Consider the following 12,636-nt stretch of genomic DNA (forward strand, 5'->3'; position numbering starts at 1 on the left):
CAATCTAATGGCCCATGTGATGCCTTCCAAAGAGGAACTAATAATTAGCTAGCAAGTTTAGATGTACGAAACTTTGAAAGTTGGTGATATGGGTATGCTAATGGCCATTACTGCAAAGTAGGAAGAGATAAAGAGCAATTGCCTTAGTTCTACCTTTAGTTGAAAGATTAGTGACTACTAATTAGACCCAATGAACCTTCAACCAAGGAATGTAAAGGTAAAATAATTGAAGAGCAAATGCCTATTTGGAAAGAAATTAGATGTTCTTTGGATAAACTTGGATGGCTAAGTGTAAAGAGGGCAATGGGATGCACCACCATTAGAGCCCGAAAGCGCACAAGAGGCAAGGGGGCAATGGTCAGAGAATTTTTGGGCACCCCACCAGACAAGGCCCTTGCCACGAAACCCGATTGTCAGACTCAAGAATACACCCATGATTGCAGTGCCTGCATCCAACGCAGCCGATAGCACATAGTTGTAGCGCTTCCACCAGTCTTTTCGATATCGTAAAATATAGTAGTTAAAGACCATGCCCACCACAAACCAAGATGTGTAGTTGATAGTTCCTGCAGCTGGCATCCAACCCACGGCCCCGAGCAACACAGGAACATTTATGAGCTTGATCCAAGGTGCAGCTCGAGGGAAGGCTTTTGCTAGCAACCACACTACCATGGGACCCACTAGCCCAAAAATTAGCACCCAATACATGAGATTCTTGTAAGGGCCTTGACTTCCAAAAGTCCTATCAGGACCCAACACCCCCCACACTATAGTGGTGTCATAGGCCACAACATCCCAAGGGCAAGTCCATGGACTTGATTTCTCAAGCTTTCCATCCACATTGCACATGTGGGGTATTTCATACAACCACCATGCCGTACCGAGGTCCACTGTCCCTGCGACTATGGTACCTATCACCTGCAAGATCCTAGGTTAGCTTTGTATTGGCCAGATTTATGTGTGAGTAGTAAGTTATTATACGTTAAGAAGCAAAGCAACTCACCTGGACCAAGAACATGCTCCGAGGAGGGATTTTCATATAATGTCCGAGCTTGAAGTCTACCAAGAAATATATGGCCTGCTGCATGCTCATGTGTCCGAACAACTTGAGACCCTGGTTTGCGATGGGATTCCCAGGAAAGAGGTAACCCCCCACGAACTGCATCGTTACCATCAACGACGGCGTCTGCCCACCACACAGATACCCACATCTTTACCTATTCATCTAGAGTATATACACAATCAATCAAACCAAAGCAAGAGAAACCAATTAGACCACGTACCATGTTTGTGGTCGCTGCGATCACCCCGATGGGTAGCGTAAAGGCTGCAGCTATGGCGCAGCCCACCACAACTCCCCACCATGGAATGCCTACTTGAGCCTTGAACTGCACACAAATCACCATAACCCCCACCACGCACATCAACAAGAGCCCCATAAACCATCTGGCTGGGATATCCGGGTAGTGGCTCATCAATCGGGTATGCACATCCGGACGCCGCTTCCCCGCGTAGTGGTGCAGGGTTTCCCTGATGTTCAAAACATAAGCTTTAGAAGCGTTTCTCAAGCTAGTGAGAACCCGTTTTAACGCTGCAAATGATCCTCAGACAAGGCCTTACGCTCGACAAAGACTGATATTAGCTACTCACGTGCCGTGAAAGAAAACGAAATGAGTGATCGTAGCCAATGGAGCTGCGAACCATAAGGCGAGGCTAATTGCAAAGAAGGTACTCAAGTACAAGTCTCCTTGCGTGAGATCTCGTCGCAAAGCAGCTGTGACGTTGTATGGACCCCCGGCTGCCGTGAAGAGCCCCGACGAAATGATTGGAAAATTCTGAGCTTTGTAGGCGTTTTTCCAGTAATACGCAAGGGGTGTTACTATGTAAACTACGGCTCCAGCTCCTACCGCCATATTAACGAGGACGGACGCAGGGTACACGAGTGGGCTACCTAAGAACGACGCAACCGCAGCCCAGTCTAGTGTGAATGCCCCGATTCCGAGTCCTGTGTACCCGGAACCTATCTGTTGGGCCTTTATGGACCGCGGCCAGATCAAGCATGCCAGTGACATGCAAGTAAGGAACGGCATAAAGTAGCCCGGGAGAACGTAGTATGCAAAGCTCACGATCGTCATGATGTAGAAGCTTTGAATCCGCGACAGGCCCGATCTTGCTTTCTTTTCATCGGGTTCATGCAATGTCCTGCAGGCCATCACACCCAGATATTTACTTCCATTCGTCCAAAACCGGGAAGCTCTCCGAAAATTGAAGGGCACCAAGACTCTTACCTGAACAGACTGACCTGAACCATAGTAGCCGGCCACCACATGTGTGCAGGATCAATCAACTGCTTTCTCATTAAGCCGGCCCAACCATATCCAATCAGCTGCAAAATTTATCTTCAGCTAGAGTGAGCTTTGAAATGCTATCTCATGTTTGCATAAATCAGGGCGGATATAAGTACTTCTTGTAGATACTAATTACCTGGCTTGAAAGAACGAGAACGAGAGCTACAGCGAAAGTAATCCGTAAGTGGTAAAATATCTTGATAAGGTTCACCATCTCAACAGCAAAAGCCCCTCCATAACCAAATGCATTCCCTGCATTGGCGAAGATAGTGATAAGCACATGTTCCTTGACACTGAAAGGTCCTGGATTTAGAGAAAAGCTCCAATCACGATCCTTTAAGAAGGGGATCCGGACCACCGTTTTGGGAAGAGCATATGCCAAGAATTGGCCTATAGGTAGGGCTGCTAAAGTGGCCGACAGTGCGGTAATCTGCATGGGTTCACTTCGATACTGGAAGAACTGATTGACAAACGCTAGCCCAGCGCAAGAGACCAGGCCAAGAACCCACATTCGGACTGTCCATACGGGGAGGGTTGGATCATCAGTGGTCGCTACTGTCATGGCGACTTCCTCAACAGGTGAGGTGTCGTCGTCTGAAAAGGCGGTTTTTTCAGCATCGTTACTTTTTCCAAGTGGAATCATCTCGACATCTGTTGTGATGATAACCATTTGGAAGCGAAATATCCTAAGGCGTTAGTACAGGCAACAGGATCCTAAATCTAGATGCTATCACAAGCTCTGCTCTCCTGTACTGGCATTGGAGAGCAAGAGAGATGATTCGAAATTTTTGGCACAGTATTTTCCTTGGGCATCATAGACGATAAATATAACACAAGGAATACGAGCAGGAGGGAAACTTCCACGCATAAAAAGGATGAAAGGATCTCGAGGGTCGATATATTAAGTGTACGCGCCGAGCCTGTCGAGTAAAATGGCGATGATGGCGAGGGCGAGAGGCTCAGGGTGGCTCTTCTCTCTATTTCTTTAAGGGGAGGTTTAAGAATTGCACGAAGAGAAGAAGCCACGTGGATTGCAAGGAAGGCAAGGAGAAATGAGGGCAAGGAAAGGAAGAGCTGCCACGTGGAAGGAGATGAGAGTAAGGAGAGAGGCTCCCTCCCTCCTGAATCCCCAGCTCCCTGCGCGAGCCACCAAAGAAGAGATGCATGCAAGCCTCAAAGTGCGAGCAAACGGAGTAGGCGGGTTGACTCCTCAGTCGACAGTTGTTGGCGTTCCAGCTCCAAGTGCAAAGGTCTCCAACTCTCCAAGAGCATCCCCGTTCTGTTCGAGCTCTCCAAGGACTCTGTCGCCTCCAGGTCACTCGTATGCAATATTTTTTTGGCCATTGCACAAAAATCGATAGTGACAACCACCCTAGTCATTTCTCTAATGCAGGTGATCCACCTATTCCAGGTTAATTGGTGCTGCTCTCTCAGTAACTATCAAGAAACGACAGTCGGCACAAACAACTACATCACTCAACACTCAGCCTCTGTAAAAAACATACCGTGTTGCTCCAAACCGTGTGCTAGGCGGTGCGTTTCTCAAAAGTGTATATGCTCAATACTCGAGCTCTCGAGCTAGTTGGATGCCTTCTTGGGGGGAGCACTACTAAGAAACCCTATGTAAAAACAACCCTCAACTAAAATTCCCCCCAATAAAAACACCCCTATTTACTTATAAACTAAGTGATTTTTTCTTACATTGAATTAAAACCCCCCTCATGTTATTGTAATCCTTTTTTTTTTTTTGAAAAGTTTAATTAAAATACCCCTCCTTTTGAATGCATGTGGTAACTAAGATTTTGTGAGGTGAAACCCCTTAGGATGCCTTCTCTTACACGCTGCTCGACCTATATTTCTCCTTCCACATAGGTTAATACTTCACAACAAGACAATCTACTGAGACGGATCACTACCTTTCTTGATACTCCAAGCCTTCCAAGAACCTCTGTACTCTAACCATGCGCTATAAGAGGACATATGTGAAGCACATACAGATTTTGAATGTATTCTTAATGTGGGTTATGATGCCGGAGCTTCTAATTTTGCCACCAATCCCTCATCAAGATCGAGCTAGCGGTAGTAGCGGGGATTTTTTTAAGTATGTTTTTTAAAGAAAAGAACATGTTTTTCGATTTTAAAATGCTTTTGGACGATCAAATTGCAAAAAATGCATTTTTAAAAACCAATCAATAGGCAACCCGCTGATCGACAAAATACCACTTGGTGTATCATAACACCGTGTAGTATTACGCTGTAAATATCGTACAGTAGAGTATAAGACCGCATGGTTAAAAGCACTGCATAGTGAATATGTTTACCATGCGGTATCAAATACACCGATCGGTGTACCATTACACTGGGCAGTGTATTTGGATTACACCGGTCAGTGTAGTGCTACACCGGTCGATGTAGTCAGTCGGGGCACGTGGTGTGCATGCAAGTTGTTAAATACACCGGCCAAAGTAGCGACATACTGTCCGATGTGTTCAGTTTGGTCTATAAAAGTTGCGGATCACGTCATTTTCATTCACTTTTACCATGATTTCCCATTGTATTCTACAGTTTTCCGTCGTCCCCTTCGGGAGAGCTTCTAGCCTTGCTTTTTTATTAGTCAATTAGGGTCAGGTGATGACTCCCTTCGATTGGCCCGAGTGACGTTCTATTAGGTAGTATCATGATCAAGGCCGGGTCAGACAGCTGGATTCACTCTACTTTGGTCTACTATCATATATTAATCATATATTGTAGATAGATGTCAATAGAGCCGGTTATTGTCCGGATGATATCTCGCTTTGGCCAACTGGATTCATCTCAACGACGCCCTTCCCAATGTGCTCAAGATGTGTGATCACATAATCACTGATCTAGATCATGCTGGTTCATTGAATCATGATTGATGTTATATGTTTTCCTATTCATCTTTTATAGCCTATCCTCCTTCGATAAGGTCTCTTGGACCAATTACCGCTACCTACATTTTGCTTGCACCTCGATCGCTTGTATGAGCTATGCTATTGCTTATAGGGTCCATGCTATAATTATCCATTAGAAATTCATGTTAGCATGTGTGCATAGATATCAATTTTATTTCTAACGAAATTCATGTGCATAGATATCAATTTTATGCGTGTTTTGTGTTTTTGTACATATAACAATTTGATTTTTGCTTTCATCGTATCATAGTAGAGATTGTTGTGTTGATTATGTGATTTTTTCACTTTTGTTTTTGTAATGATTGTTGAGTGTTAACATAATGCATTACGATTGGGCCTTGGCATGTGAAAATTACTTAATTACTTCTGTGTTGTTTTTTGTACGTACGTTAGGGGAGAATTGGGGTCTCAAAAGGGCCTCATAAGGAATGGATTAGGGAATGCTTAGTGGGCTAATGCAAGGGGCTTGGAGGGTCCCAAAGCGGCCTAACCAACCCAACCTAGGTGGGTTAAGCCCACATTTGAGCCCACCTCTGCCCCCATCAATGAGGGGAGGGGGCCACTTTTTGAAATTTGAATTTCAAATTTCGAATCTCCCTCCCTCCCTCTCTCTCTCCCCCTCCCTCCCTCTCTCTCCCTCCCTCTTCTCGCTCCTCCCTCCTTCCCTCCCTCCCTCCCTCCTCCTCCCTCTCCCTCTCCCTCTCCCTCTCCCTCCCTTCCCCTCCCCCCTCCTCTCCCCTCCTCCGTCTCGCTCCTCCTCCTCCCTCTTGCCTGTCCCCTCCTGCTCCTTCTAGCTCCTCCTACCTCCTTCCTCTTCCCTCCTTCTCCAGCTGCCCAGGCTCCCTCTCCTCTGCTCCTCCCTCTTGCAAAATCTCTCCCCTCCTCCTCCCTCCTATAGCATCTCTCCCCTCCTCCTTTTGCAGTAGCTCCTTCCTTCCCTTCTACACCTGTCGCCCTACTCTCCTCCTCCTCTCCCTCTTGCCCTCATCTGCTTCTCCTCCTCCTGCTTCCTTGCTACTCTCTCCCTCTCACTACTCCATCTTTGCCAGCCCTCTCCTATAGTTTAGCCTGCATCACTGATACCTCTCCTTGAGTACTCATGGCACCATTCGAGGACATATCCAACAAGTACCATGTGAACCTACAATTGGAGGAAGAATATGCAAGCACACCAGATATGGTGGAACTCCTCAAAGTGTGCTCCACAGCCTTCGATTGTAAGGGAAGAAGCATCTTGACCTTTGGGTGGATGGAAACTTGTATCCTTTAGACCCTGCCACCCAAAAGAGTCCTTCTTTTCATACAGTGCATGATGTTGTTCAGTTTGTTGGCAAGGGACATCCTGGATTTCTTGGTTATTACAATCGATTGAACCATTCTCAGACATTGGCTATGCAAGCAAGCGAGGTGCAGAGAGCCCAAGCAGAAGAACTTGCACATTTGGGAAATATTACTATTGTGGCAATGCATAATAGTATGCAGGATCTCCAATTGCAAAACAAAGAACTTAGTGACAAAGCACATGCACTGGACTTGGAGTGACATGAATTGGAAGAATCAATCCAGAAGCTTGCTGAAAGAAAACAAGATTTGGAGAGGTCTATCTATGGCCAAGTTCGATGTGATGTGGAGAAGGAACGAGAGAAGTCGATAGAATGAGTACAAAAGTTGAAGGGAACACCTTTGGGACTGAAGGAGAGGAAAAGACAATTGCAATCTATGGATGCATTATCAACCAATAGTGGTGCCCTAAAGAGGAGAATACGAGGTGCAAGGTTAGTTTCCCAAAATTTCTTACTCCAAAATATTTGTGGTGTTGCATTGTTTCCACTAAGACTCATTTATACTCTACTTTAGAAATTTCATGGAGGATGTGATGGGAACAATGGAGATGGATGATAGTGATCCTTCATATGTTCTAAGAAGTTTAATAAAGCCAAGTGATGCCATGGAAGTGTTGAAGGACCCGAGATAAAAAGGGCTACATGAAAAAGTTGCTAGAGAGGTAATGAAGGATTCCAAGGGCCTCATGCAAGCAAAGGAGGTGCTTGGAGCTTGTGATGCTGCTGGTGTAAGTCATGAAGCTTACAACTCTATTTTAAAAAATTTCAAGTCTGCTATGGAGGAAAAGTATAAGATATCAACACCTATTTCATTAATTTTGGACTTTTTGTGTTGTTTTTGGACGAAGCCCAAAAATCCTTCCCAAATGAAAACTTTACTTTGTGAAAATATCCTTCCCAAATCAAAATTTTACTTTCTGAAAATATTCTTCCTAAATCAAAAGTTCACTTTGTGGCACTATCATATTCACATAAAAATATTGTTTTTTCAATCTGTACTTTGGCACCAACATGTAAGAATTTGAAATAATCCTATATTAGAAATTCTAGCTATATCTAAGTTATTTGTTAATTTAATTATTTTTAATATTTTTCCTTGACGTTTTTCCTTCCCAAATCAAAAGTTCACTTTGTGGCACTATCATATTCACATAAAAATATTGTTTTTTCAATCTATACTTTTGCACCAACATGCAAGAATTTGAAATAATCCTATAATTTTTAATATTTTTCCTTGACGTTTTTCGTTGACGTGATAAATTTATAAATCCATGAAAGGAGACTTAAATATTTCATGAAAATAACATTGTCACTTGCAATATGCACAAAATTTTTAAAACATTTAATAAATAGAAAAAAGGCATGATGCCATAAGACCCAAGTTTTGTATTGAACCAAAGAGGTATAATAGCAATTATAGCTATTATTATATGATTACATTGAGAGACGTTGCTCTCAGCTAGAGTCTTTATATCCAAAATGATATAGATTGAACATACGTTTACAATTTAAATTGTTGCTCTTAAAGAGCCTCAATTTGTGCCATCTGCATAATTTGACTCCCCATTGTCTTATTGCTCAATGTCACGACAGTCCCTTGCCAGGTGCCATCTGCATAATTTGACTCCCACTTGTCTTGCCCCCTTGGGTGCATTGACTCCCCATTGTCTTATTGCTCAATGTGATAGTCCCTTGCCAGGTGCCATCTGCATTAACTCCCTATTGTCTTGCCAAGCCTTGACCCTTAGGTGACATCCAGTGCAAAATATAGGTGCCATCTGCATTAACTCCCACAAGTTATCTTGCCAAGCCTTGCCCCTTGGGTGCATTGACTCCCCATTGTCTTATTGCTCAATGTGATAGTCCCTTGCCAGGTGCCATCTACATTAACTCCCTATTGTCTTGGAAAGCCTTGACCCTTGGGTGACATCCAGTGCATATTTTGACTCTCATTTGACATACGAGGTGATGACTTTGATTATAATTGTCTTGGATTGGCTCCTTGCCTAGTACCCAAATAAAATCCTTCAATGGACTTCAATACAAAGCTTTAATCATGGACATTCTTCATTTGTGTTGTCTCCTTCTACTTCCTCCATGGCGAGCATCCTTAAAAATTCGTGTATATGCAAAATAGTTTGCTGTGGTATTTTTATTTTTCCTTCTACCTCATATCCCATGCGCTTCTTTGATTTCTTTGCCCTTGAATTCCAAGACACTATGATTGTCTCCGTCGAAACTTGAGAGACCGCTTCATCATTTGGGACCCACTCCTTCATTATACAATTAGTATATAATGTGTTGTTATCCATATTCTCCTTCCTGCCCTTTGGCTCATACCATACCGCTGTAAATGTTGTAGCTCTCCCTTGGTCATCTCTTTGCACATCAACTACTTTTGCAACCCAAAACTTCACATTCTCATATTCATCATCCGATGGCCGAACCACAACAAAACAATCCACCTCTATATCTACTTGTGGCATAAACTCTCTCTTCTTCGGTCCACAATATGGACGTGGGAGTAATGATACAAATTCATTTTCAAAGACTGGAGCTGGGCGCAAATCGTTATGAACATTTGGCCAAAACATATTGCATTCTTCCTTGACATCCTTTGAGTCTCGCATTCTCTCAAGGTCCTTTATTAAATTTCGTGTCTTGTTAATTACAGTGGTAGTGTGTTCTCTCCAAATAGGCTTCGAATCAGGATATCTCCGGAGCATTTTCTCTTTGTATGTAATAAATGCTTTTAATCCTTCTATTTCACAATTAGACCTCTCATTGAATTCTTGTATAGGAGCCCATGTTGGATACCTTTCCTTGCTGGGAATTGAAGTTAAGAGACTGTAAGGTTCTTCAGGTTCCCATTTTGTATCATGAGAATACTGTTGCCATTGCATTACGGGTTTTTCATCTTTAAAAAAAAAATGAAAGTAGTGTGGATTGGTATGACCTGTCAATGCATCACCACCCGTTTGTATGAAAGGTAGAATGAAGCTCTTCCAATCATACATTCTTTCGAGCCTCTCACATACTGTACTTTCCTTACGATTACCAACTTGCCTGCCACATCTTCTTACCAAGTCATCTATTGTCTCCACAACCTTGCATTTAAGCTCCCTTGAGATTGTGCTAAAAACCTGATCGATATCCTCATGTGTATGCCCAACATACAAAAATCCACATTCCACCTCATTGAAGATTCGATGAGCAACTAGCATGGAGCAGAATGCAAACATGAGTACATTCTTATTTTCTCGCCAGCAATTATCAGCTTGTATTCTCAAAGTCGGTGGTAGGCGACCTTTTTCTACATGTACATTGCGAATTGCCTTCATAATAGATGTTACAACTTGATTGCTATCATGTAGATGCAAGGAATCAATCCATATATCTGCAAAGAACTTAATTCCATGCACTAACACTCCACATAGATGTGTCTTTAGAAAGTGCTTTCCTTGTAATTTAGGTGGAGTGGCAACAAAATGAGGCAATGTTGTTGTATTCTGATCCATGCCATCTACAATAAGGCACATGTAGTCATCGGGATGCAAAATAGCTTGCTCCTTCCAAAATGCATATTTTTGTTTGGAATGTCGAATAAGGTCATGATGAGATTTTCGGTGTCTTTTGTATAATTCCCTTTGATTTGGACATGTTGCACTCTCAATCGCTCGCTTTAAATCATCACAGACATTGCACTTTGACATTTTTTGCCTCCTTGGGAGAAGGTATTCATTTCTTTCGCTTCCTCTTCTTTGCCACACATGTCCTCTACATTCCTTGATGTCTGCAAGATCAATGAAGCACATACATCTTCGCTTGCAACATAGATATCCCAATGCATTTAACATGTTCTCCTCCTTCATTACTCTCTTCCTCTTTGGTTGCTTTTGTGGATCTGCCTGGATTCGCTTTCTCTTCATGCATATGTATGACCGTTTTCGTTCCTCGTGCACGTTGTTATCTATATTTATGCACTTCTTCTCCTCACATTTGTTTGTAACCAAGCATCCATGATTGGTCGTTGCATCCTTGTCCATATCACAATCAAAGTTAAATATTGAATAATCCTCTGTTGATCTCATCCTCGTTTTTGACATACTCTTAGGACCATTCAATGAATTCAATATTCTACGAGAGTATTGAGAACCTTGAAACTCTTCCACTCCTGAGAGAGCATCACTCATTGGGACATCTTGCATGGCTTTCACAAATCCACAAGCTTGATTGACACCAGGTTTGTTAATATGCATGAACTCATCCACACTTGACAAGACATCGCTATTGAAACCTTTGCCCTTCTCACTATGCAAGAATTCATCCACCCCAGATAAGGCTTCGCTTCTAAAATCATTTTGTTTCTCAGAACCAATGAACTCATCCACTCCAGATAAGATGTCACTTCTATAATTGAGTCTATTGAAATCATCCACATTTGAAGTGATAGAGCCTAGCACATGGGCACGCTTTTTAGGTCCTTTGATATTGTAGTATACGTTGTCTTTATCATTGAAAACCATGTGCCTCTTTCTCATGTTTAAAAATTGCATGCTCCATCTCATATTCTTGCCTACCTCATAGTAGGGATCACATAAGGATGTTATGTTATCAACCATACCATCATCAGTGGCTTTTAGAATCCTCATCTATGCAAATGACCATTGCTCCACTTGTTCAAATCCCAATACTTCACCTTCTGCTACAGTCTTATTTGCAAATGATCTCATTTGTAAAATGTCCCCTATAGTAAAATCCAAGGTGGTGCACTTTGTATTCTTGATAACGTCTGTTGCATAAGTCTCATCTTTGTCCCATGCTATAAATGATTTGTTGGATGTATTGTAGGGCATAACATCTCCAAGTGTTTCCATATCTCCACATTTATACTTTCGCTCAACATGTGCACTAAGAATCTTTGATACAGTAACTGCCACCTTATCTTCGCTAAGTCTTCGAAAGTGGCAAACTGAATTGGGATCACTATCATGGATTGTAGCAAATGCAACTACTTCTCTTTTGCTACATAAAATCACATCCATCCCTGGAACAAAATCTATAGCCATCTCCTTTGTGAGAGTCCTTCGCAAGCAAGCTGCAGTAGCAACAATTACATAAATATTAGTCTCTTTTTAATAATCTACTCATTTATTATAATTTTAATTAGTACCTAATTTATTGGTGGGAGAAGTTATCCAATCAAGTACTCATCAAATGGACATGCCAAGTTATCCTTTGCATGGTCGATCGAGCATTCAATACTATTTTTGCTCTAGTGTCATGCACATCCGTAAAAAAACATGAGCCTACTAGGTATGTTATCCAATCAAGCACTAATGGGATGCATGTGCCACTTTGCATGTAAGTCAATTCCACCTAGTTGAAGGTGTGTGCAAAGTATTGTGCCCATTGGATATGCTTTGCATTATTGATCAAGCATAAAACACCATTTTTGCCTTGGTGTCATGCACAACCATGAAAAAACACGGTCCTAAGTGTGTTAATCAAACAAGTACTTATTGGATGGGGGCTCCACTTTTCATGCAAGTCCGTTTCAACTAGGTTGAGATGCGTGCAAAGTATTGTCACCATCGGACATGCTCTGCATGGTCGATTATGCATTATACAATGTTCTTCCCATCACATCTGCAAAAAAACACGCCCTTAGGTATATTATGTAACCAAGTACTACTTATTGGATGGGTGTGCCTCTTTGAAAAAATTTCAATACCACCTAGGTTAAGGCGTAGGAAAAGTATTGTTCCCATCGGATATGCTTTGCATGGTTGATCGAGCATTAAATACTAATTATGCTCGTGTCATGCACATCCATTAAAAAAATACGCTGCTAGGTGTGTTATCCGATCAAGTACTTATGCGATGGGAATGCCACTTTGCATGTAAGTCAATTCCACCTGGTTGAAGCTGTGTGCAAAGTATTGTGCCCATCGGATATGCTTTGCATTGTCGATCAAGCATAAAATAACGTTTTTGCCTTAGTGTCAT

General features: G+C 42.4%; 1 protein-coding gene across 1 annotated transcript; it reads right to left on the reverse strand.

The window, feature by feature from the left end:
- Positions 1–285: 285 nt before the first annotated feature.
- Positions 286–3,018, reverse strand: LOC147905507 (oligopeptide transporter 4-like). Its single transcript, XM_087381642.1, has 6 exons — positions 2,485–3,018; positions 2,289–2,386; positions 1,655–2,202; positions 1,284–1,591; positions 1,004–1,186; positions 286–918 (listed from the first exon to the last, which is right to left on the reverse strand). The coding sequence occupies exons 1-6, from the start codon at positions 3,016–3,018 to the stop codon at positions 286–288; spliced, it is 2,304 nt and encodes a 767-aa protein (XP_087237768.1).
- Between the last annotated feature and the right edge of the window lie 9,618 nt (positions 3,019–12,636).

The sequence above is a fragment of the Dipteris shenzhenensis genome, chromosome 1 (assembly GCF_047967505.1).
Source record: "Dipteris shenzhenensis isolate YYH24624 ecotype China chromosome 1, Dip_SZ_1.0, whole genome shotgun sequence".
In the NCBI taxonomy this organism is placed as follows: domain Eukaryota; kingdom Viridiplantae; phylum Streptophyta; class Polypodiopsida; order Gleicheniales; family Dipteridaceae; genus Dipteris; species Dipteris shenzhenensis.

What these genes read in the sequence shown, in the direction of transcription:
- LOC147905507 (XM_087381642.1), bottom strand. Translation starts at nt 3,018, where the DNA reads ATGGTTATCATCACAACAGATGTCGAGATGATTCCACTTGGAAAAAGT. An exon ending in TCGCAGCGACCACAAACATG is followed by an intron (nt 1,187 to 1,283) that starts GTACGTGGTCTA and finishes TGTGGTGGGCAG; the next exon opens with ACGCCGTCGTTGATGGTAAC. An exon ending in GGAGCATGTTCTTGGTCCAG is followed by an intron (nt 919 to 1,003) that starts GTGAGTTGCTTT and finishes AGGATCTTGCAG; the next exon opens with GTGATAGGTACCATAGTCGC.